Genomic DNA, 27,388 nt, shown 5'->3' with positions numbered 1-27,388 from the left:
TAGACTGTACCCACTTGTCTTGAGTAAGGGAAAGCCAGGCTTTTGGGTACAGAGATAATCTTCCCCCGACTGCCTCCGAAGGTGGGCAGTCGGGCAGCCCCTCAGGGGTGCTGAAAGTGTTTGTCAGAGAAGGTTTCTCGACTACCCTGATTCTGCGGGCCCCCTCTGCCTCTAGGATGGCGTCTATTATTATTGTTCCCCCCTCTGCCTCTAGAGGGGAAACGACTCTGTGCATCCGGTAAGACACCCTGTGGTTGTTTGCGGAACCACATCTCCCCCCCCTTCTGACCCTTGGGGTAGGGTCTAGAAGGGGTAGAAAAACGGACTCCGACGGCAGAAAGAGTCTTATCTTCTACCTCGCACCTTGTCAGAATATCCTTCACTTGTGGACCAAAGAGAGATGATCCATCAAAAGGGGAGTTAGTGAAGGACGTCTTGAAAGGGACCGCAAAGCTACATAGCCGCATCCAGGCATGGCGGCGTAAGGCCACCCCTGTACCTGCGGCCCTGCTCGCTCCATCAGCCGCATACGAAATCAGGCGCATGGAGGAGTTAACTACTGAGTTAAGGGTAGCCAGCTGGGCGTTCATCCTATCTTGAAACCCCACAGCTGATGGGTCCTTCAACACTTTACTCATATCCTTGAGCAAGTCCCTTTGGAGACGAGTGAAATGACACAGGTAATTCAGCGAATGCATAGAAAAGGTCGCTGATGAGAACATCCACTTACCGTACCTGTCCATGGTCCTAGATTCCTTATTAGGAGGATGAACAGGTACCAAAGGATCCACTAATTCCTTCTTGGTGGCTGCAGCCACCACCATGGCATCCACAGTGACACCTTTGGACAAAAACTCCTTGTCTTTGGGGGCAGTGATAAATTTGGCTGGCCTCCTAGGGGTGGGTTCCACTGAGTCAGGAGCCGCCCAAGCCTTCCTCGCCACCACTTCCATGAGGGGATCAAAGGGAGGGGACACCCAGGAGGTGGAAGGTCGAGAACCAAACGCCTCAAGGTACACTGATTCGTCCTCTGAAGGGTTAAGGGCTGGCCAATTCCCCCTCTGTTTCAAGATTTCTAGTATGTCTGCAAAGGAGACATCTTCAGAGGGGGAACGAGGGGAACCCTCAGAATCCTCCAAATCAGTGTCAGAGGTGACAGACTCAGGGGAGTCAATGTGATTCCTCTTGCACTGTCTCTTCCTAGGGGGATCTCCTGCAAGGTCAGGAGAGGCCTCGGAAGAGGAGGAAATTCCCACTGGGGATACTTGAGGTGCAGATTCTCTACGGTCCGAAACAAGGGGGTGAGAAGAAATCACCGCAGGCACTGTTTAGGGAGGGGCTGATGGAGCTGACTGTGGAGTAGAACCAGGTTCTAACACGCTCCGCCTGACCTCAAAGGCACCCCTGTCAGGCAAGGCCAGGTGTCTCCACTCCGAAGAGCCAAAAACCTCCCCCAGCACCGACAAGGATGGCTCCGAAGCCGATGTCGGAGCCGAACTAACCAGCGCCGAAGCACCGAGAGGGAGAGCGGGGTCGGACAAGGGTCCGATGCCACTCGCCCCCTCGGAGCCGACAAGGGAAGTCCGGCGCCGAGATCCCTCCAAGGAGGAAATCGGAGCAGACGACGGCACCGAAAGGAAAGGTATCGGTTCCGATGCTCCCACAGTCTCGGCTCCGAGCAGCACCGGCTCCGAACTCAAGAGAGTCGGAGGAGGAATTTCTAATGGAACAGGAGTAGCCATCGACTGTTGAGTCGGGCTGTGTAACATCTGGGCCAGTGCCTTGGACTTAAGAAGTCTACTCGCCACCCTCTGCAAATCATGGTCCGAAAGTCTGGAGGACCTAGAGGAGTGTGACCTATGGCTCCGTTCAGACAAGAGCGGTGACGCTGGAGCCAAATGAACGGAGCCGATAGAAGGAGACCTGGATCTCTTTCTAGAAATCGGTTCCGACAAGGGTATCGGAACCGACTTTGACTTGTCTGTCTCGGCTCCAGCCGGAGATGAGGACATGGTGTGTGTGGCAGGTCTAGAATCATCGGCTCTGGCTAGAGCCGATGTTTGAACCGTATGAACGGTCTTTGAACCTCCGGAGGACGGCTCGGACACTGGAGCCGACTGCCTGGAGGGCTTAGAAGGTTTCCCCGACAGAGACTGAGTCGGGGGACCCTCGGGCTTCAATAAGCCCCTTAAGATTAATTTGTTTTTACGTTCCTGCAGGACTCTAGGGCTGAAACCGTGACAGACAGCACAAGAGTCCTGCAGGTGTAAAGGTCCCAGGCAATACACACAAGAAGTGTGACCGTCTGTCAGAGACATCTTCTGACAGCACGAGTCACACTTCTTAAAGCCTGAGACCTTTGATTCTTTAGACATATCTAAAGAGACAACACTAGTGCAATCACTCACACAAACACACTGATTACACTAAAAATTAAGTTAAACTAACTAAATTTAACAAAGATCCTGACAGAAAAAAACACACTCACTCCAACTACTAGGAGGGGTGGGAAGGGGCCTAAGGCCTAAGGGAAATAACCCTTGGAAAAAATTTTGTAAAAAGGGAATAAATTTGTAAGGGAGTGATAACAGACTAAGTAACTAACTGATTACTATCGAAAAAAACTAACTTAAAGGTTGTCTAAGTTGCTAGAACTTTAGAAATTTAACTAACCTGCAGAGCCGGTTGGAAAAGCACCTCGTCAGCTAAGCGGCAAATGAGATCTGAGGAGTTACCGCCTAGCATTGTGGGATATGGGGGAGCCTCGAGCCGGTGGAATTAGATCTCGAGCTTTAGTATTGGCCGAGTCAGAGCCGAGGATCGGCTCCGAACCCATCCAGCAAGAATGAAGGCGAGATAGACAACTTAACATGAATATGTTAAACTTGTGACTTGATTGTATCTATACAATGAGGAGGCAGAGAAGCAAACTGACTTATTGTGTTTAAATGAGCATCAATGAACTTCAGGCTCTGTACCGGTGGTAGTTTGGATTGGGAAATTAACCCCCTCTTCTGCCTCTGAAGGAGTGGTCTTCATGAGAATCCTGGAAAGATCCCTGGGTATTACAGGACCACAATTTCTTGCCTCCACTTTGATTCCATGAAAAGGATCCTTGAGGGGTGTGAAGATTGGGTGAATATAGATGAAGGCTGCCAGCCTAGCCAGATATAATTTTGGAGATAATTCTGTCATCTCTAAATATTAATGTAAACAACAGGCTTGTTGTCTTAAATGGCAAAATTAGTGTTACATGTGGAACTAGAAAAAAATGTAACAACAGTGCACTCTACTGACCAAGTAAAGCATGTTGTGACCCTTTGATGTTAAAACTCGGAGTCAGTAAGTCTAGAGTGAGGCATCCTGCCTATTGTTTTAAGGCCAGAGTTAATGGCCAGAATTTGCATGCATAAATATTCTTTATTGCTCTGGTTTCTGCCCAGAGTTGAATAATGTAAATATAGTTTCTGTTAGCCTGGGATCCCAGGGAAGTGTGAAGAATGATGTAATGTGAACCAGGAGAGAATCAGAGAGCATTAAGCATTTTTGTCTTGACCATCCAAATCATCAGCACCGTCTTGCTCTATATGTAAGTTTATCTTAGACTTATGTTTTATCTTGGAAATAGCTAGAAACTAGTGTTTTTCTGTGAGGTTAGAACTGTACTACTGAATTATTTTAAGCATTTCTCTGTGAGCTCTGGACTCTTAACTAGCACTGTGTAGTAAAAAGTACTGTCTTGTGTTTTGACTATTTGTTATTAAATATTTTTAAACCCTTTCAACAGTGGCTGTTTTTGTAGAGATAATTTAAGCTCTTTAGAGTACATGCATGCCTTTGGTAAAATTATACAAAGCCACCCCAATACCTTTAGCCCCTGGGCTATACTACCAATTGGATAATAATATTGCACAGTAATAATTGGACACCCTTTTAAGGGCCTTTGAGTAACTGATAAATATTAGTGGGTGGTGGCAGCTGGTACTACTGTATAGTCTTGGAAAAGGGGGTACAGCTGGAGAGCCTGTGGCAGCCTTCCCCAGGAGTGTCTGTGTGGTTATATAAACTCTTCTCAAAGTGTGTGTGTCAGCTACTTGGGCAGGGACATGAAGCACTGGTTGGAAAGAGAGGGTGCTGGAGGTTTTAGCTTGCCCACTAGGCTGAGATCTGGACCCTCTAGCTGTGCCATTGGGGAGTCTTATTGGGGACCTGGAGAGCAAGCGAGCGACCAGCAACAGACTGACTGTGATCTCTGTGTGCTCTTAAGGGAAATTGCATTACTGTGTGTATTTGTTATCCTTTCCTCCTATATGAGACACCTTCACTGGTGTTAGTGGTGAGGATTGAAGCTCCTTGATTGCTGGGCCAGGGCACGGGCATCACATATTAATTGTTTTGCAGTGGTGGGTTATACACACCACATATTAATTGGTTGGCAAATACTAATTGGCTTGTAGTGGTGTGGGTAGAGTGAATTCTTGTAGCTTGTGTACAATGAGCTCTGAATGTGTTTTGTACTCTAAATCAGCCACTCAGTGAATACTCAGAGTTCAGATCACAATTTTTTTATTTCTTTTGTAAGCTTAGTTAGTCAGGGTGAGCAGGCAGCATGTCAGCAGAGGAGTATGGAAAGCTGACAAGGAGCCAGCTGGCGGAGATGTGCCAGGCTAAGGGACTAGTGCATGGAAACCTGACTAAGGCAGACATGATTGCAGCTTTGGTTACAGCTGCATCAGAAAACAGCAACCAGGAGGACAATCAGAATGGCAGTGGAGATATAATACCCTTGGAGAATGGACAGCTCAACCTTTCTGCAGAGGACTTAAAAATCCATCTGGAGCTAAAGAGACTTGAGTTGGAGGCCAGGCGTGTGGAAATAGAAGCAACTGAGAGACTGAGGCATCTAGAGAGTGAGGACAATGAGAAACTGCAATGTTTGCAGGCTGAGGAGAATGAGAAACTGCTACGTCTAGAAGCTGAGGAAAGCATGAGGCAGAGGCAGCTTGAGAAGGAGATGCTGACTCTTTGCCAGAGTCATGGAGGCAATGAGGAAGGGAGTAACTGGACCCCAGAAGCACAAAAGGTCAGTATATTTCTTCTGCAGTTTAAAGAGGGGGATAATTTTGATAGTTTCATTCACATGTTTGAGAGGGTATACAAACACTATGGTGTTGACCAAAGGCTCTGGGTATGGTTCCTGACCCCCATACTCCATGGTAAAGCTGTAACTGTTTTGTCAAAAATGTCTGACATTGCATGTTTTGATTATACTGTGAGCATAGACGCAAGGCAGATGAAAGTGTGTATGAATATGTTACTGAACTGAGCAATTATTTCCATAGGTGGGTGAGCGGATGTCAGGTCACCACTTTTGAAGGGCTGGCAGACCTTTTGGTGAGGGAACAAGCCCTTAGCACTTTGCCTGAGGACATGAGGATCTGGTTAGCTAATAGACAATGTGCTACTTCAGATGAGTTGGGGAAGAAGGGAGACCTATACCTAGCAAGCAGAGCAGCCCTGTATAGGAAAGGGAACCCTAGTACTGCTCATGGGTCTAAAGGAACCCATGGTGGGCAGCACAGACTGCTTCAACAGAATCTGCAAGTAGCAGGGGAAGCCACTAGTCCAGGTACACATAAAGGAGCTAGGGTTAAATGTTTTGAATGCAACCAGGGGGGCCATGTGGCATACAGGTGTCCATGGAGGCAAGGTGGGGAACACAAGGTGAGGGAGCCAGTAAGTGGGAAAGACAAAATGCCAACAGTAGGTTGTCTTGGGACAACAAGGGTACCAAACTACCACCAGAGGTTATATCCTATTGTAATGTATGGCAAAGAGGCCATTGCCAAGAGAGACACAGCCTCTGATATAACCATTGTAAAGCCTGCAATGGTTGCAGAGGAGCACTACTTTCCTGGACAGTCTACTCTAGTCAGGGCTTTAGGAGGGATCCCATTCCAAATACCTTTGTCTAGGGTTCACCTTGACTGGGAGGGTGGAAAAGGAAGCCAGCAAGTAGGTGTGATTGAGGATATACCTGCAGATGCCCTGATAGGGAATGATTTTGATAGTGCAGTACCCTGTGCTTGTGCAGTTACACGCAGTCAGGCTTGGAGACAAGCAGATAAGTCTGGTAGCCTGGGGGAGACCCAGATAGACTGCATAATTGCAGCCAGGACTGGTGAGGTGGTTATTTCAGGGAGGGAGCTACCCTGTAGCAGTGAGACTGAAGGTGAGCCACAGCTGCTTCGGGGTACTGATGGTCCCTTGGACAGAGTGACTGCAAAGGTACAGGTGAGTAGTAGTACCCAGGCTGACAGTGAGGCACAACAGTCAGAGTAGGCCAGACTTCCTGTGGAAGGGGAGCTGTGAAGGGTTACAAGGAAAGAGTTGACACAGGCTCAGCTCTCAGACCCTACATTGTAAGGCCTGAGGCAGATAGCTAGGGAAGCACCTGATTCTCAAGGAAAGGGGGAATCTGTATACTGGGACAAAGGGTTACTATACAGAGAATGGACTCCTGAGGGAAGGCTAAAAGATGAGAGAGTACAGCAACTGGTAGTGCCTAGAGCCTACCATCTGGTGCTTCTAGCCATAGCCCATGATATTCCCTTTGCAGGTCATATGGGCATAAAACGTACAAAGAGGCGCATTATGCAGAACATCTATTGGCCTGGAATTTCCAGAGATGTAACAGGGTACTGCAGGACCTGTGAGCAGTGCCAAAAGGTAGGCAAGGCAGGAGACAAGCTGAGTGCTCCTTTGACGCCTTTGCCTGTGATTGAGAAGCCATTTCAGACAGTAGTTATGGATATTGTGGGTCCTCTGAGTACCTCAAGTTCCACAGGGAAAAAGGATATCCTAGTTGTAGTGGATTATGCTACATGATACCCTGAGGCAGTGGCTTTGTCCTCCATTGAGGCAGAGAAGGTGGCAAATGCTTTGTTAGAGATTTTCAGCAGGGTAGGTTTCCCAAAAGAAATACTGACTGATAGAGGTGAGGTGCCAGTTTCATGTCAGACCAACTGGCTTGTCTGTGGAAGTCCAGCGGGGTGGAGCACATGAAGACCACATGCTACCATCCCTAGACTAATGGTCTTGTTTAGAGGTTAAACCACAACCAAGTACATGCTACAGGCATTTGCAGATCAGCTTAAGAGAGAGTGGGACAAATATTTGCCCCATCTGTTTGCTTACAGAGAGGTTCCCCAGAAATCCACAGGTTTTTCACCATTTGAGTTGCTGTATGGGCATAGAGTGAGGGGAACTCTAGATTTAATTCGAGAAGAGTGGGAAGGTGAGTGCGAGTCTCACAAGGAGTCTGTTGTGGCATACATCCTAAACCTCAGGACAATGGTCAGGGAACTCATGGGCTTGGCCCAGGAGAACCTGGCAGAAGCCTAACAACAGACAAATGTGTGGTATGACAGGAATGCTTGAGCCAGATTGTATGCTGTGGGGCAGCAGGTAATGGTTCCCATTCCTGTTAGACACAACAAGCTGCAAGCAGCTTGGGAGGGATCCTACAAGATGGTAAGAAAGGTAAGTGATGTTAACTACATGGTGGAACTGTTAGGCAGAAGGCAGGGGCACAAATTGTACCATGTTAACATGATGAAATCCTACCATGATAGGGAGGCCCTTGTCCTGAGCATTTGCAGTGGATTACAAGAGGAGTCTGAGGGAGATCTGGGGACTGATCTCCTCAGTGAGGCTCGGGCTGACACCTCAGTGGAAGGGGTAGCAATGTCCCAGCAGCTATCTCCTACCCAGGTTTGAGAAATCTGAGCAGCGTTGCAGGAATTTGGGGACATGTTCACTGAGAAACCAGGGTGCACCCACCTGGGGCAGCACCAGGTGGATACAGGACCCCAAAGGCTTATTAGGCAGGCCCCTTATAGAGTGCCTGAGAGATTCAAACAGACTCTGAGGGAGGAGGTACAGGAGATGTTAGAACTAGGGGTGATTCAAGAATCCAACATTCTCTGGGCCTTCCCAGTGGTGCTGGTGCCAAAGAAGGATGTCAGCACCAGGTTCTGTGTGGACTACAGGAAATTAAATAGTCACACAGAGTCAGATGCTTACCCCATGCCTAGGAGAGATGAGGCCCTAGAGCAGCTGGGTGGGGCTAAGTATCTTACAACCACTGATCTTACCAAGGGTTACTAGCAGGTGCCCTTGACTCCCAGTGCTAAAGGGAAGTCAGCCTTTGTGACTCCTTTTGGCTTGTATGAGTTCGCAAAGATGCCCTTTGGGATGAAGAATGCCCCAGCAACTTTCCAGAGGCCAGTAGATTGTATCCTAGGAGGAGCAGGAGGGTTTGCCCTTGCTTACCTAGATGATATTGCCATCTGCACCTTCAGCATGTCAGGGAGGTGCTGGGCAGACTACAGAGGGCAGGGTTGACCATTAAGCCAAGCAAATGTCAAATGGGTATGGCAGAGGTCTCCTACCTAGGACATAGAGTGGGGAGTGGTAAAATAAGGCCAGAAACTGCCAAAGTGGAAGCCATTCAGGCATGGCTGTACCTGTTACTAAAAAGCAGGTGAGGGCATTTTTAAGGACAGCAGCATACAACAGAAAGTTCATCCCCAGTTATAGTACCATAGCTGCTCCCCTCACAGACCTGACAAGAAAGAACAGGCCAGATAAGGTAGTGTGGACCCCAGCATGTGAGCAGGCATTCCAGAAGCTTAAAGAAGCTTTGGGAGGATTCCCTGTGTTAGTCAGTCCAGATTACAGCAAATAATTAGTTGTGCAGGTGGATGTTTCAAGCCATGGGGTGGGGGATGTACTTAGCCAGATTTCTTCAGAGGGGAAAGAGCACCAAGTGGTTTATCTCAGTCGTGGGCTCCAACCCAGGGAGGAATGCTATGCAGCTGTAGAAAAGGAATGTTTAGCCATAGTGTGGGCACTGCAAAAACTTCAGCCTTATCTGTATGGAAGGAAATTTACTGTTATGACAGATCACAACCTCCTAACATGGTTAAACAGAGCCAGCCAGCAAAATGCCAAGTTGCTAAAATGGAGCCTGAGGTTGCAAGCATATGATATGTCCATACAACACAGCAGTGGGATTAGCAATGCCAATGCAGATGGGCTCTCAAGACAATGAACGGGGTAAGGTATACTCAGATAGACAACTCCCGCAAGTAGCATTTCTCAAGGGTCACTTGAAAAACTAGCTTGAGTTCTCCAGGGGGGGGATATGTGAAGATTGGGTGAAGATAGATGAAGGCTGCCAGCCAAGCCAGATAGAATTTTGGAGATAATTCTGTGATCTGTAAATATTAATGTAAACCACAGGCTTGTTGTCTTAAATGGTAAAAATAGTGTTATATGTGGAACTGGAAAAAAATGTAACAGTGCACTCTACTGACCAAGTAAAGCATGTTGTGATCCTTTGATGCTCAAACTTGGAGTCAGTAAGTCTAGAGTGAGGCATCCTGCCTATTGTTTTAAGGCCAGAGTTAATGTCCAGAATTTGCATGCATAAATGTCCTTTATTGCTCTGGTTTCTGCCCAGAGGTGAAGAATTTAAATATAGTTTCTGTTAGCCTGTGAACCCAGGGAAGTGTGAAGAATGATGTAATGTGAGCCAGGAATGTGATTTTAAAAACAGAGAGAATCAAAGAGCATTAAGCATTTTTGTCTTGACCATCCAAATCATCAGCACTGTCTTGCTCTATATGTAAGTTTATCTTAGACTTGTGTTTTCTCTTAGAAATAGCTAGAAACTAGAAAGATTAGACTAAGTGTTTTTCTGTGAGGTCAGAACTGTACTACTGAATTATTTTAAGTATTTCTCTGTGATCTCTTAACTTTTAACTAGCACTGTGTAGTAAAAAGTATTGTCTTGTGTTTTGACTATTTGTTATTAAATATTTTTAAACCCTTTCAACTGTGGCTGTTTTTGTAGAGATAATTTAAGCTATTTAGAGTACTTGCACGCCTTTGGTAAAATTGTACAAAGCCACCCCAATAGCTTTAACCCTGGGCTATACTACCAATTGTATAATAATATTGCACAGTAATAATTGGACACGCTTTTAAGGGCCTTTGAGTAGCTGATAAATATTAGTGGGTGGTGGGAGCTGGTACTACCGTATAGTCTGGGAAAAGGGGGCACAGCTAGAGAGCCTGCGGCAGCCTTCCCTAGGAATGTCTGTGTGGTTATATAAACTCTTCTCAAAGTGTGTGTAGTATGTGTGTCAGCTACTTGGGCAGTGACATGAAGCACTGGTTGGACAGAGAGGGTGCTGGAGGTTTTAGCTTGCCCACTAGGCTGAGATCTGGACCCTATAGCTGTGCCAGTGGGGTGTCTTATTGGGGACCTGGAGATCAAGCGATCGACCAGCCCTGGACTGACTGTGATCTCCGTGTGTTCCTAAGGGAAATTGCATTACTGTGAGTATTTGTTATCCTTTCCTCCTTTATGAGATGCCCCACACTGGTGTTAGTGGTGAGGATTGAGGCTCCTCAACTGCTGGGCCAGGGCATGGGTGTCACAAGGGGTATAAAAGTGAATCCCTTCAGAAGACAGGGTGTTCCCTTCCTGTTCACAGTGGGAAAGTGTTTCTTTCACAGAGGGGCAAAACAAGGATGTTCCATCAAAAGCAGCACTGATGAAAGAAGACTTGAAAGGCTTCACAAAGTTACATAGCCACATCCAGGCATATCTCTGTATGGCAATGCCTGAACTGGCCACCTGTGAGGTACCCTCACCATGGTAAATGAAGCACATGGACACATTGGAAATAGATAACAGAGTGGCTCAGCTCTATGGCTGATGTTTTATAATCCTCTGCAGACATGGACTCCGAGTGGGATTTTGAGAGCTGCTTGGTCAAATCACTCTGCAGCCTTGTAAAGTGCATCAATTAATTCAGAGACCTCAAGGCAAATGTCATTGAAGAAAATACATGCTTTCCAAACATGTCCAATGTGGTAGACTCTGTTAGGTGGATGCTAGTTCCTTTGTAGTGGCTGCCACCACAACCACTATATCAACACAGACTCTTTTGCTTGAATCTGATTTGTCTTTTGGAGGAGCCAAAATCTTATCTGGATAACATGGGATTGTTTCAACAGAATCCAGTCCCTTCCATGCCCAGAGAGAGTCTAGGTCGATAAACTTATTGGCTGGTGAGTCACCCAAGACGTAGATGGGCCAGCACCAAAAGCTTCCAGAAATACTGACTCCACAGGGAAGGATTATCTGAGAACCAACCACCTTTCTGCTTAAGGATCTCCAGAATGTCTCCAAATCAGATGTTATCAGGTGGTGATCTGGGGGACCGTTCCCCCTTGACATAGTCAGTATCTTATGTGAGAGATGCCAAGGGAGAATATTTGCGCCTCCTTTTACAGGGAATCTCCTCAGTGAGATGCTCTCCAGAGGTGTCCAGAGAGAGGAGTAGTTCCTCTGAGGGAACTGTCTGGATGATAGTTGGTACTGGCTGTCCCTGTGGAGTATGTTCTGATGGGATCAGAGCTCAGAACCATAGGGTTAGAAAAATGTAGCATCCAAAAATGTATGAGAAACTGGGTCTTTTGAATGAGAGAATCCAATCTCCACTATCTCAAAAGCAGACAGACCAGGAGAACCCATGGCCAGTCACACAGGAGCAGAGACTTCCAGAGCAGACAAGCTGTGACTCTGTCCAGATCCATGTCTCGAGGTGGGAGCCAGACCTGAGCTATCTAGCACCAAGGCTCCTGCGGATCGAACAATGATGCTTCAGCTCCAAGACTCATCCCAATCTGAAGGTATAGGAACAGAACTAGTCAGGGAAACCATCAGAGTTGAAGATGCAATCCTCTTTGGCTTCAACACCAGTTCTCTTGGAACTCTCGGATTCAAGGGCTCCAAAACAAAAGGATGGATCGGAGAAGGAGATACAGCTATATGGGAGATGGAAGGGAGGCTCACAGATCCAATAGGAGACAGAGACAGTATAACCCTGTCTGGATCTGAACTCTGAGGAACTTCATCATCATCATCCTATCCGCTTCAGCAAATTTCCTGGAGGACCTGAGAGATGAAGAAGTGGATTGAAGTCTAGAATGCTTCTTCAGAGTTTGCATGGGGGGGGTGGAGCCGAGGAGAAATTGAATCAATAACAAATTCAGATGATTGAGCTCTAGGAGTTTTAGAAATTCCATAAGTCAGATTTGAATGTTTTGGATCCGTAGGTTGAAAAGGAGAATTAACTGAAATACCTATCGGATCCAAGGTGTTAGGCTCCAAAGTTTTTGTCTTTGAATCTGATGAAGTGGGATCTGAAGATCTTCACATTTTTGGCGGAGGCTCAGTGGTCAATTGAGTCTTTGGGGTTTTAGGAAGGGACCTTTGCCTATGCTCTGACGGAGCCTTAGAATGTTTGCTGGTGATATGAGCCCCAGAGGAGGAAGAAAAGGGCAATAACCCTTTGAGAACTAACTTATTCCTCCTATCTGCAATAACCCTCAAGTTAAATGCAGCAAAAACACTGCAGTTTTGTATTAAGGTGTGCTACCCCTAAACAGTAAACATATTCCCATGTGGGTATTGGAATTTGGGATTTTGTGCCCACAGGCAGTGCATTTTTTAAATCCTGCCAGGTTCTCAGTCATAACTCTATAAAAAATAAAGAAAAAGTAGATTTTTTTAACAGGCAGAGACTACCAACAATAGTAGTGGGAAATACCCAGACAATGAAGTAGAAAAAGTAAGGAAAGAAAGAAGAAAGTAGCAACGATGGTACATAAGAAATTTTACCTTACAAAGATATGAGGCCTAATGATACAGAACTCCATAAAGCTAAGACAGTAAAGGAGAGAGGAGCCATAAAATTATATCTCAAGTTAAAGTTATAAATAAAGAGATTTTGAAAGAAAGGCACTCAGAAAAACTTGAATTACCTTTTAAAGATGATCTGAGAGAGAATCCATGTCTGTGCGAGATGATGGCAAACAAGATCTGAGGTATTGTGGGCAGACAATGGCATTATGGGTAGAGGGAGGAGCTTGAGAGTTGGATCCGAAAGTCTGTTGACTGCTGTTGAGTCAATCTGAGGTTGGATCCATAACCCATACATTGAGGAAGAATTAAAAAGACAACACCAATTCTACATGTTACTGTGACATGCTCATACACAAATGTCCTGATTCTATGCAAGTGATAGTTTGAAAAGGTATACATACCTGAAAAGCAACTTGTGCAGTAAAGGTGAGCTTGTCTCTTTCAAACAGACATCTGGTAGTATAAACAAATACTGAATAAGTGATTTCATCTGTCAGGTTGTTGACTCTCTGCTTCACATCTTCAGCTGGTTCAGAACGAAGAATCGCTTTTTCAAACACAACACTAAATGCCTTTTTAGAAACAATAAGTAAAAAAAAAAAAAAACTAATTGATAACTTAGAAATAAAATGAAAACATTTCAGACTGAAACTGTCATGATCACTGTAACTGCTAACTGTATGGCATATTTTTCTCATAATTTAGTTCCCTCTATAGTTTTATTTAAGGGAACCAGGACAAGCCAGCTAAGGCCAATCATTTTGCAGCCTACAAATGATGTCAGTCCTGGGCTCAGTGAGTCAACGGTGGCTTAAAACAGTCTCTTCCATTTCTGTATACAGGCTTATTTATTAATTTATTGCTATTTAGTTTTACAATGACAGAAAAAAAAACTTAACTAGTCTGCCATATTTATTTACCTGTTTTTTTTTTTTTTTTTTTTTTTTTGACTGCAGAAAAAGATGTTATATAACCAGGCTGTCCTTTTTATGTAACTGTCAAGTTTTGGTTTTCTCTCCTTTCCCCTATTATACCCTTTCCCTTTACCATCCATTACAGACCTTTATGAAGGACTCTGTGGTCTTAAATTTCACTATCTGTTCAGGTAACCACCTCCCGTTACCTCCTACTCTCTATACGTTGAATGCTGTTCCTTTATGCAGTGGCCACGGCTCTTCCTGCATCCTCTGTTTTTCCTTATAAGCTCATTTTTGTTACAACATCCCTCAAGTGCCTTATGTATCCATATAAGGCCTCCCCTTTCTGATCTATACCCAGCTGAAAGTAGCTTTAACTCCTACACACTCCCTTAATAGCTCTTATCTACCATTTTCTTTATTACCCTGATAGACTTTCTTCATACCTTCTTGACTAGCTTGGTATGGTCACCCAAATAAGCACGGCTGTACATCATTTTGTCGATTGCACTTTGTGTGATTTACATTTGTGCAAAAGTGCCGTTTAATTAAGTAGCAGACGGTGTGGAGGAGTGCAGCCCCCAACATGCCCCCCTGCAAACACGTTTTTTTTTACTGTGCAAGTCACAGTTATACTGTTCCCGGAAGTGTGGTGAATGTTCAAATTATGTCGAATTCGAACATTTACCACTTTGGAGTTCGACTTTGTGTTCAGCTTTATAAATTTTGTGTTTTTGTTTCGAATTAGTATTAATTTGCCGTTGTTTAATTCAGTGAAATAATAGTAAACCAATGAGCACAGTATGCCAGATGGGGAATCACCAAGAATTTATATTGGAGTAATATAACTTATTTTCTGGAAATATTTTATATTAAAGATGCAGCCTAACAACTTACTAGCCTTGACTAAAGCTTTTCTCAAGTTTGTGCATGGTGTTTTATTATTGGTGTCATTACCGTACCAAAATCTTTTTTTCTAATCCATGCTTCTTAGAGTCACTTCATCCAGATGGTATTCCACTTTGGGATTATCAAAACCTAGGTAAAGTATAATATACTTCTCCCGCTTAAATCTTAGACACCACTGCTCAGCCCACTCTGAAAGGTTTCCTCGGTGCCTTTGGCAGCTTGCTTCCCAGCTTCCGCTGTTCCTTATGTTTCAGGGTGATCCACAGATAAGTATATCCTGTTCTTAATGCTCCTTGTGATATCTGATACAAAGATGCCAACAGTACTGGTTCCAGGACTGACACCTGTGGTATCAGATAAAAAGATTTTAAAGCAGTACTGGTTCCAGGACTCACTCCTGTGGAACTCTATTATTTCTCTTTCATTTGAGAGAGTCCCCAACTACTAATTTTTGTTTCCTGTCACCTAATCACTTTTCTACATATTTAATTAACTTCTCTCCTACTCCAAGTCCCTTCCATTTGCCTATTATTCTCGTGTGAGGGATTGAACTATAGACTTCACTGACATCAAGGTATAGAACAAATGGGTTTCCTTTCTCACGTATCTGTAATACTCACTCATAAAACTGAATTGGTTTGGAGTGACATGTACTGTTTTCTACAAATACAAGTCGGTAATTAATTGCAATTTGTTCCCTAGGAAACTAACTAGCCTGTCTCTCAGAAACGTTTCCATGATTTTCTATGCTACAAATATTAGGCTTTGAGACCTGTATTTCCTGGTCATTTCTAGCTTCCACCTTGTGGAGTGGCATCAACATGCTATGGCTTCCTCCTTCTAATCTTTGGGAGCTTCACTACTGCTGAGTGACTGGTTGAAGTGTTGTGTCAGGAGATTTTCCTTAGGAGACAATCGAATTACTAAAGGGACAAAAAAAAAAAAAAAAAAAGGAAAAAGCTACTAACACATTGCAAAAGTAAAAAACAAAGTTAAGAAGATGGATTTAAGACACAGGGCAGGTAACTACCTGGACAGTAAAGCAAAGATGCTGCAGTATACCTTGCGTGTAAATTTGGGCAGATTAGAAGTTGTCTAGGAACATGCCTGTAAAGGGCAATACAAACAGTTTGGGGACAGAGTGTTCTGTTTGAGGGGGAGAAGAAGCAAATAAAAGTTTATGAAAAGGAACGAGAAATTGATAATTACATCTTCTTGCCATTTCAGATGGAGAAGAAATAAAAAGAGTAGCAAAGAGTGGTATAAGTATGCAAAACAACTGATTAATTGTACAGGAAAATATCACATAGAATAAGGGATAACCTTATGCTTAGCAAGACTTTGTACACACTCCACCAATAAGTTTAAAATATTGAGTTACTATGCCTTTTTTTTTTGGTAATTGAATGCATTAATGTTGGCGGCATTTATAACAGATGTCTCCTTTTTTGAATCAGGTCAATTTTATAGCCAAAGGTGAACTCTGAATCCACAATGTAGTGCTCTAGCCTAAAAGGCAAGCTTCAGCTAGAACACGAACACAGGCTCAAGGTCAGTAACTAAATGTTAAAGTCTATTTAGCTGGCTTAATAACAGGAATTGCAATTGTGCATTTCGCTTTGTAAGTCTTGTTAGGTTAAATCAAGGGGACATTTATCTGACAGGTAGACTTGGACATGTAACCTGGCTGCAGCACATAAACAAAGTATAGTAAACATCCATTTGGAAAAAAATGCCTGTGACTGAAAATATGACACCTAACATTTATAGAGAGTACGTTAAAGGTATGGTTGCTTTGGTCTTTACTTCCTTTCTGCACATGTCCCACGCACACACTCATATATGATGCAAAATCCTTCCATGACCCCAAACAACATTTGTTAATATAATCAACTCAGAGAAAGAAATATTTTTGTCTGAGCTTGGCAACCCTTTCAGCTGTGTTCTGATTAGATCTGATTGCATTTACTATTTATTTATTTGTTCGTTCATTTTTTTCTTTGACTAGGAAAGTCTGACTAGTTGGGAAAGCTCATTTTCAGTAGAGGACCAGGGAGAAAAACTGCACAGAAACAATACATTTGTAACATAAAACTGAGAAATGTTCACATAAAATTCATATCTACTTAGAAACAGAATTGTTTAACATGTTGTTAAAACAGATAATGCATTTGAATGGCAGTAGAGCTACCACCAAATATCCTTACATGATAGTTAATTCAGTTTGTGTGGCTGAATTACAGTAACACATAAGGATACGGTAACTCATACATATGAGTACTGTTTATGCATACATGGTTGAGAGTTGAAAAGCAATCTGTTCATAGCAATTATAAGCATTTATCAAAAAGAAATACTTACATACTGCTCCAGAAGCATACAGTGACAAAGCACTGACTACGATCCAGGTGACCAGGGTTTGATTAGCAGCTTAGTGACTGACTGAATGGTAAAGATGAATTGGCATCACCATCCTTGGCTGGGCAGGCAGACCCCTAGGAATATACTGTGTCTATCCTTGGTGGAGGCTGGGGAAGACATTCTGGTAGGCTTGCCTAAACAGGGTATAAGGTAGAGACTTGGATGAGAGCTGCTGCGTAGGCAGGGCAATACATTGCTTATCTCCACTGCATGCCTGCTCCCAAGCATATCATTAGGTCCTCAAGGAAGGGAGGAGAAACAGGTAGGTCATAAGTGAAGCCCCCCCCCCTCAGACAAATGAGCCTCCAGATGCCTCATTCTACAACTGGTCCTGGTGACACTGGATTAAGTCTTGGGAACAAGATAAGCAGTTTGTAGATCCAGCATGAACAGGTACCAGGGTGCTGGGGCAAGTATAATGAAAGGCAGTGATGATGAGGAGACAAAAAAAAAACACGGACAAAAAATTTAATAATAATAAGGAGTAAATTGTAGTATTCCAAAAGAGTGATCCTCATGGAGGTTAGTTAGTCAAACTGAAAAAGTGGATAGGGGAAGTTTCAAGGAAGGAGAAAGAAAGAAAGAGTTGGATTGTAAATAAGGGGTATGTAAATTAGATGGTAATAATAGAGAAGAGGAGAGAGAGAAAATATTCTCTGCATAAAGGATCTTTCAAGGATGGTCTGAAAGAAGGAGCCATGCAGTTGTAATAATTATCTAGGTTAGTGTAGCCAGGTGCAGAACACTTACAAAGCCAGGGGTTGTTAGGTACCATTTAAGGTGGATTTTGAAACGTATTAACTTGTTTTTCAGTGTGAATGTGAGAGGGAGAAGGAGGGAATTCCATAATTTTAAGGTATAGTTGAACTATAAGGAGTCCCCTGCCTTGTTGATGAACTCAGTGGTAAGCAGAGAGGATTTATTGCTAGAGTCCAGATCTCTGGTACAGAAGTAGTGCTCTAGTATGTTTTGGAGTCAAACATCCCCTTGCAAGAGTAAGTGCTTTATTGCTGCTAGGTAGCATGAGCTTTCCACATAAGCAGTGTTGGTCAGCACCATCTGTGAAGGCTGCCAGCCCAGCTAGCTAGAATTTTGTAAATAATCCTATGTCATTTGTAAATATTAATATGATCCACAGGCTTGGCTTACAAATGTAAGTGAACTATATGTTATTATTAAACTATATGTTATGTGCTGAACTTCAAAAATGTAGCCACAGTGCACTCTTCTGGAGAAGATCAAAAATGTATATGGACTATATGCCTGTGCAAATGTATGCTTTCATAGCAGAAGTTGGGACATACAGAGTTAACTTGCAAACTCTGACAAAATAAATAAAGAATTTTACAAGTGTGTTTACCAGAATTAGAAGACAGAATGCCTGTATCTGGAAATTGTTTCTATTGTTTGAGACAGAGATAATTATAGGTTTCAAGGGTAAAAGTATTTAACAGTTTTATGATTCCCAGTTCCAGGCAAGCTTCTAAGAGATAAGTGTCAGCTTCTAAGAGATAAGTATTTTTGACAGAGAACTGTTATATTCTGTTGGTTCCTGTTAGTCTGGGAACTAAGGCAGAGTTGACAAGAATGATGTAATCTGAGATGACCCAGCAGTAATGTATATTATCAATTTAAGAACTATCTCACAGATAAAATCAGTGCATTTTGTATTATTTTCTGGACCTGCAAACATCTCTTCAGCACGTCTCATCTATATCTGCCTGGCTCTGCAAGTAAGACATTTAGGGCATAGTATCTCTTAGAGATGGATATGAATATAGCAAGAGTAGTCTAGATGTTTTCTGTATTTATGTGAGACTGTTCTGCAATGTTGTTTTAAAATATTTCCTGCGATTCTGAACTCTGCTGTCACTGTGTTGAGTTAATGAGCATTGTCCTGTGCTTTTATTATTTATTGTTAAATATATTTAAACCTTTTAATTGTGGCTGGTTTTGTATAGAGATATTTAAGCTCTTAGAGTACTAGCATATGTATTTGGTGATACTGTACAGGCCACTCTGGAATAGCCTTAAAAGTTCTGGTCACACTTACCATTTGGATAACAGTAACATTACACAGTATAATGGGTCACCCTTTGGGAAGGGCCTTACAGTAGCTGATAAGGGTGGTTGGTGACAGTGCTTTCTACCTTATAGTCTGGGCAGAAGGGGGCATACCTAGTGAACCTGTGCCAGCCTTCCCGAGGAGTGTTTGCTTGTTTGCATATAAATCAAATCTCAAAGTGTGTGTGTGTGTGTGTGTGTATGTGTGTGTGTGTGTGTGTGTGTGTGTGTGTGTGTGTGTGTGTGTGTGTGTGTGTGTGTGTCTGTGTGTGTGTGTGTGTGTGTGTGTGTGTGTGTGTGTGTGTGTGTGTGTGTGTCAGCTACATGGGCAGGGACATGAAGCACTAGTTGGACAGAGAGGGTGCTTGAGGTTTTGGCTTGACCACTTGGCTGAGATCCTAACCATATAGCTGTGCCAGTGAGGAGTTTTATTGGGGATATGGAGAAAGAGAGAGAAACCAGCCCCAGACTGACTGTGGTTTCTGTGTGCTCTTAAGGGAAATTGTGCTTTACTGTATATGTACCTATCATCCTCCCAATCTGCACGTCCCTTACTGGTGTTAGTGGTGAGGATTGAGGCTCCTTGATTACTGGGCCAGTGGACGGGCGTCACACCATCTTCATCTCTTCTAGCAAGAAACTCTTTGTGAAACTAATGGTAACGAAATTAAAGAGAATATAACAATAAATGTAACACTATCGGTACACCATAGCAATATATAAGGGATGACATTAAAGTTATTCAGAAAACATAAAGAGGCATGTTTAAAGAAACAATGCAAAGACATGGAAGAAAGCAAAAGAATGGAAAAAACAAGGCTGCTCTTCAATAAGACTGGTGCTATTAAGGAAAATCTCAGGTTAAAATGGACATGATAAAAGGCAATGATGGGAGAAGCCTTACAGAAGCAGAAGATAAGATGAAATATTAGTAATAAAACTAAAGAACTATACATGAAAGACTATAACATCACTGATGCATACAATAGTATGTTCTCTGATCTACAGCCAGATATCTGGAAGAGTTAAAATTAAATGTGTCCTATAAGGCTTTAGGAATTCATGGAATTACAGTGGAATTGTTTAAAATCCTGCAAAATTATGCTATTATAGTGCTGACTGGAATTTGTCAGCAAATTTTGAAAAGCACAACAGTTGCCATTGGACTTGAAATGGTTAAATTATATTCCACTCCCAAAAAAGGTCAATAGTAAAAGGTGCTCAATTTATTAAACTTTTATAGTTGTCTCACACACTAGCAAGGGGATACCCAAGAGCCAGCAGATGTACAAGCTGGTTTTAGAAGGGGCAGATGTAGCAGGGATTAAACTGCTAAGATCCACTGGATAGTGAAGAAAACAAGAGAATTCCAAAAATTTACTTTTGCCTTATTGATTATTCTAACTGTGGCAATTTCTTTTAAGAAATGGAAATACCAGGTCACCTTATTTGCATTCTATAGAATCCATATGCAGAACAAGAAGCAACAGCTTGTTCAAAATCATTGAAGGAGTGACACAAGACTATATATTGTCACCTTATGTATTTATTTGCTGAACATATCATGCAAAATGTTGGGTTAGACAGGCTGGATGCCTGAATCAAAACTACTTGATGAAATATTAATAACCTCAGATATGTAAATGATACCACATTGATGGTTGAAAGTGAGGAAGAGTTGAAGAGCTTGCTGATAACAATGAAAGTAGAAAGCATAAAAGATGGCTTATTGCTCAATAACAAAAAAATTAAATGATGTCATCTAGCTCTATCAATTCTTTGAAAATAGATTGGGAAGAAGTCAGGCATGGATTTAAAAGATCCCTCTATGGCAAATCAGTATAATGTTTTAAATAGCAAAGGCATTATATTGACAACAAAAGTCTGTACAGTTCAAGTTATGATTTTCTCAGTAACTGTGAGACTCAGACTGTGAGTAAGGGTATTTGTTCTAAAAGTGAAATTTCGAACTGTGGTTTTGGAAATATTTTTTTGAGAATTCCATAGACAGAAGGATAACTAAATCAGTCAATACTGTTATAAATAAATATGGACTATTCACTGGATGGCCTGATAGAAGAACTAAAACTGAAATATTTCTTCACATAATGCTAAGATGGGATTCGTTAGCTGATGCACTGATGGTAGGAAAGATCAAAGACAAAAGAAGAAGGGGCAATAGAGGCTAACCTAAATAGACAGCATTACTAAATTAATGAATATGAACTTGCAAGAAGTCAAACAATCAGCAGCTGACAGACAGGTCTTGTGTAACAAAGTCCTTAAGGTCATGAAGAGTTGGATTTGACTAAATGCCTGAAGAAAAAACACAGTAAGGCTGTAAGACTTCACTGAATAACTATAACCAGCCTTTCCATTATCCAAATTTAAAGCAGGGATAGTGTGTGGATAGTGTGGATACTCATACTGCTACTGGGGTCTCCTCTAAAAAATATGGTGTCATGGTGCCCACATACAACTGCACTATCACTTTCTGTGAAGGATTCTTATAACACTATTCATTAAATTTTGGAAGAATCCCAAGCAGTAATGGAATTAATTTATTCTCATAAACTATTGCAGGATCTTCTATAATACTGCTTTCCCAAAGTTTGTTCTGCCAGTAGAGTGGTCATCTAGTTTGCATCACTCTGTAAATGTGTGAAAATCTGTCCAAAATGCAATGCCACACCTAGGGTTTCCCTTTAGAAGATTAGGGATATGTTGCAAAAAATGACTTAAATCAGAAAAGTACAAATAAGAAATAAGAACATATTAACATGCATTTATCTCATTGTACTCTGATATTCTATTTCTCAATTTTGAACATGCATTTATCCACAAATCAACAACTTTCATTTTCCATATATCTCATCAACTTTATACTTTAATAACAAAAAAATCTTATTAAATTGTACTGAGAAAAACTTTATTCAACAAAAACGTTTCTTACCACTTCCATGTGCTTTTCTAATATCCCACATCTTTCCCATTTTCCACAGATTACATTAGCATAGTTTGCCTCTACCAACCAATTCACTCCCCATTCATCACTTATTTTATTCCAAGAACCCTTTGTAAGAGAACATTAACAAAGTAAGTTACTTATGGTTTATTTATGGATGTATAACTAACTTCCTCAAACACTTTCAGGTACTTTTTTATACTTTTAATACATAATTTCTTCTCTACACTATACCACACAAAACACTGAATGTTATTTTCCATGGATTATTATAAAAAATATTTCTCCATCCCCCTTTCTTTTTCTCAACTCATGATGGGATTCTAATTGCAGTTTCACTTGGTGTAGAATGCTACACTAAGCATAAACACCATGCTGGAGTCCAAAAAAGGGGCTCATTGCCTCCTCAAGTTATTTAGGCTAATGAAGACCCTTGGGGGACTACACCCAGTTCCATAATGAGGACCAGGTTCTCTACACCGTATGCACCTAAAGCTTTTACACTGATGTTGAACACAATCTAAAACTTCAAAGTAATGAAGTTGCCCTTTAGAGTTAAAGGGCCTGTGCAACATTGCAATAACTCAGTCTGTATGTTAGAACTGGTGCCCCAGACATTATTTAGAGTACAGCTCAAATGCTTGCAATATCAAACAGCTCTGATATATAGGTGAATCTGTATTGAGGCTGACAAAATACAAGACTTAGGATGGGGAGGAACATGTGCACACTTAATAGTGTGTTTTATGATGTTCCTTTTATACCCTAGGGATAGCTTAAAACACATCTGCCAAAAAAAAAAAAAAGTTAAAACTACAATATAGGACAGCGCTGCAGCATACCATTCTTGTATTGTCATGCTTTAGACTGTAAGCATGACAGAGTTTTGCCTGTCATGCATGCATTATCTGAGCAAATATATAGGTGATGCTGTGGGGATGGACTGGAAATTCTGGTGGTTACACAACAGGATCACTAGTCTTTATAATGCATCAGTAATATGGAATAAGATTAATTTAAGTAGGTTGTTACAAAATCTCATTACCTGTTACTGACTTAGTCCTTATTCCACAAATTGATACAGAAGTCCTCCAGCAGGAACTTACACTTGTAAAGGCGTAGTGTAGTGAAAATGGGCTTAAACTTACTACTAAAGAACGCAACAGTATGACATTTGGTAGACATACCGTCCCCCCTGATCACAGCATTGACAACACTCTACTTCAAAATGAGGAACTTGGGAATCCATAGTGATAATTCCCTCTCCTTTGACCACCATGTAGTGCCAGTTATCAGGAAATCCTTCTACTTGCTGATAATCATTGCAAAGTAAATATCATCCAGATCAAAACAGGTTATTGTTGTCTTGTATTCAGCACTGATTAGAACAGTTATGGAATACAATGTCCCCTTTGTGATACACTTCACTAGACTTGTCAGCAGTTGGGAAGACCCCCAAGATTCCTAACAAAGAGGTTCATAGACTAAAAATCCATAAGTTGCCAGAAAAGATGAAAAGCATTGTTCCTCTGTTCTATGCCTTATAGGTTCCTCAAAAGAGGCCTATGCCTTGCCTTCCAAGCAATTAGGGACCCAGTATTCCAGGATCTTTTGGACCTTCATAAATCAAACAGCCCAACAAATACCTGAATGTGCCCTTGTATAAGTAAACTTACCATAACAGTAGATGTTTGACTAGATCACTGTTGCAGTAGTTTAAGCTATATGGTTTATATCCTGTCAAAGAGATGACATCTGGTCAACTTCCAAACCTTTAAGTCACCTTCCACATGCCCTAACTACTGAACAGCTTGAGTGGATGATGTAAGGTCAGTGGTTAGGCCACCAAACCTTTAGAGCTTTCTTGTCTTAGAGTAAGGAAGACTAGAGCCCTGCAGGCTAAGTAAGTGCTAGGAGAAAGGGAAAAGGAGGAAGAAGGATCAGAGTCCAGAAGCTCCTTGGAGAACAGTCTTAGCAAATCCTGGTCTGAATCTATAGAAAGAGTTTAACTTGTGCTTGGTAGCCATGCACAGATGCCCAAACTGCAACTTCTAGTATATTTTTAGAGTTCATCCATTTCCAAAAAATACACAGATGCAGCCAAAGCCCGGGTACAGTGAGCCCTGACTTTGCCTGGAACTGTTTGTTATGGTGAGAGTAACAAAAAGCAAAGCACAAGACAACCATTTCAAGATTATATGTTATGGCAAACATTGTCTATTTTTCTTGTATTTCTGGGAAATAAACAGTTGATTAGACTTCCTGAAGGCTTTTGTCCTTCAATGTAGTATTTGAGTTGTCTGTGGACATCTAGAGTGTGTAGAATTCTTATTTGTAGTTCTGGATAAAAAAAACAAGGAGATGACTAGCCTGGCTACTTTAGACAGATGATGAATCTGTTCTCAGAGTTATCCTACCTTTGTAAAAATGAGACAGGGATGAATCACCACTAGAACTTCTAACTCAGATACTCTTCTTACAGACATCAGAGCAATGAGTAACACTATTTTCCGAGATAAGAACTTCAAACAGGTTCATAGACAGGCACCAGGCTAACTGCCTTTGTGGGCTATTTTTAGCCTAACCATTTTCCATTCACTCTACAAGGTAAACACCTTAACCATTATGCCAACCCCCAATCAGCCTCATGAGCAGCTTCAAAAGAAAAAAAAGTATACGTTTTTCAAGTACAAAATTCAGATACCAAGAAGGAGCCACCTGTCTTCTAAGTGGACAAATATGTAATGCTCTTTTAAAAAACTGTTTGGCTTGAGGTAGGGTAGAAAGTGGAGGGGGAGGTCCTTGGGTAGACATGCTAAAATGGCCAACAAATGAACCCTGATAGAGGAGTATGAAAGGACACAGGACAGTAACTCATGCAAATACTGTAAAACCAGAGAAACACTAGCCCTGAATAGGTGCTGTTTGTTTTGTTGACATCAACTAGAAAACCTTTTCCATTTACTTATATATGATTTTCTTGTAGCAGGCTTTCTCATCTCCATAGTACCTGCTGCTTGTCCTTAAAAAATATGTGCCTAAAAGGCATCATATCTTTGTCATCAAGACAGTCAGTTGACGTTGCTTAGAAACAAGATATTTGAAACACTGCTGATCTTGTGTGAGTAAATTCAGTCTGTGAGGAAGCTTGTAGTAATTGCCCTGGCCAATTCCAAAAGAAGGAAGAACCACTGCTGCCTGGGCTAAAAGGGAGTCACTACAATGATCTTTGGGGAATCATTCTAAATCTTCAGAAGTACCATGGAAATCAGTGGAAAGGGTGAAAATGCCTACAATAATATTTCCATCCAAGGAAAAGAAAAGGCATCTGTCTTCACACCTTTTTGAATGTAGTCCTAAAATAGAATTTTGCCAGATGATTATTTAGAGAGGAGGCAAAATGGTCTACCTGAGGAGTTCCTCACAGATGGAACAAATCTGGGAAGACTCCCTGATTTAGTTTCCATTTCTGAAGGTCTGCCTTGGTCCTGCTCTGCTTGATTGCTGCACATTTTGCTCTGACTGAAGGTAAGATGCCAGTAGAGTGAGATTGTACTGTAAAACAATCTCCCATGCTAACACTGCTGATCTATAACGAGGGTAAATCTGCATCCCTCTTAATTGTTTATGTAATACATGACTGTGGCACTGCTTGCAATCACTTGAAGAGTTCCTGATGACCAAAGGTGATTTAGAGATTTCAATGCATGGATCACAGCCAGCATCTCCTTTATATTGATGTGTTTGATCTGTATAAAGGACTCCACAAACCTTGCACATTTACCCCCATGGAAACTGCTCCCTAAGCAAAATCTAAACCAGGTTTGGTGATAGACCTGTCTGAGGTCTGAGGAGAGAAAGAGAGACTTGGGTTCAGTTGAATTTGTTGCCTCCACCAATGCAGTTTCATTTTTAAAAAGCCCCAAAATTGGAATTTGATGCTCGGGTCTCCAAAGGATGTAAATGCTGGGCCATGACTTTTTTAGAAACCACTGCACATTTCTCATATGTAACCTGGGTAGGACAATCATGAAAATCACAGAAGCAATCTTAGGATCCTGAGAAATTCTCTTGCAGAAGTCTGAGACTGACTGGAGCCGTTCAGGAAAGATTCCACTAAAAAAAAAAATTCTATTGTGTCAGAAAGGCCTTTTGAAGAGGGATATCTGTAAAACAGCTTAGAAATACAATCTTGTGAGACAGTCAAGGAAAATTTTGCAACATTTATCTGGAAGCCCAGACTGGTCAAAAAAGACATAACTCAGGTAAATAACTCTTGACCTCTGTATAAAGACACTGCAAAGATAAATACATCACTTAAATGAGGAAATATATGACTGCCATTCAGTCTGCAATGAGCTATGACTGGGACTAATCATTTTGTGAACAGCCTTGGAGCTCAAAATAATCCAGAGAGTCATGAAGTTAACTGATAATGTGACCCAGAAACAGAGAACCTTAGACATTTCCTGAAATTTGTTGTAATGGGGATTTGACAATTAACATCTTTTAAGTTTAGTATTACAATGTAACTCATGAGAAAAATGAGGAGTAATGGTTTCTGTAAGGTCAAGATTTTGAGGTTTGGTAATTTCTGTGATGCCCGTGCCCTGGCCCAGCAATCAAGGAGCCTCAATCCTCACTACTAACACCAGTGAGGGGCATCTCATATTGGAGGAAAGGATAACACAGTAAAGTGCAATTTCCCTTAAGAGCACACAGAGATCACAGTCAGTCTGGGGCTGGCTCTCCCTTGCTCTACAGGTCCCCAATAAGACTCTCCACAGGCACAGCTACAGGGTCCAGATCTCAGCCAGCTGGGCAAGCTAAAATCTCCAACACCCTCTCTGTCCAACCAGTGCTTCGTGTCCCTGCCCAAGTAGCTGACACACACACACACACACACTTTGAGATAAGAGTTTATACAACTACACAACCACTTCTGGGGAAGGCTGGCACAGGTTCTCCAGCTGTGCCCCTTTTACCCAGACTATACGGTAGAAATCAATTCCACCACCCAGCTAATATATATCAGCTACTCAAAGGCCCTTAAAAGGGTGTCCAATTATTACTGTGCAATATTATTATCCAACTGATAGTATAGCCCAGGGCTAAAGCTATTAGAGTGGTTTTGTACAATTTTACCAAAGGCATGCAAGTACTCTAAAGAGCTTAAATTATCTCTAAAAAAACAGCCACAGTTGAAAGGGTTTAAAAAATATTTAATAATAGTCAAAACACAAGACAATACTTTTTACTACACAGTTCTAGTCAAGAGTTCAGAGATCACAGAGAAATACTTAACATAATTCAGTAGTACAGTTCTGA

The 27,388-nt window shown here is 42.0% G+C and overlaps 1 protein-coding gene across 1 annotated transcript in view; it reads right to left on the bottom strand.

Annotated features, from left to right (window-relative positions):
* LOC122800226 (dynein axonemal heavy chain 17-like) overlaps positions 1-27,388 on the bottom strand; it is a 17,083,451-nt gene that overhangs the window by 1,448,311 nt on the left and 15,607,752 nt on the right. Inside the window, exon 70 of the mRNA XM_044069720.1 lies at positions 13,186-13,356. Coding sequence (XP_043925655.1) covers positions 13,186-13,356 — 171 coding nt within the window. The remainder of the gene's footprint in view (positions 1-13,185; positions 13,357-27,388) is intronic.

This window comes from Protopterus annectens, chromosome 4.part0 (assembly GCF_019279795.1).
Source record: "Protopterus annectens isolate FY-2018-M chromosome 4.part0, PAN1.0, whole genome shotgun sequence".
In the NCBI taxonomy this organism is placed as follows: Eukaryota; Metazoa; Chordata; order Ceratodontiformes; family Protopteridae; genus Protopterus; species Protopterus annectens.
The sequence above is the reverse complement of the archived record's forward strand: the minus strand, read 5'-3'. Positions and strand labels throughout refer to the sequence as shown.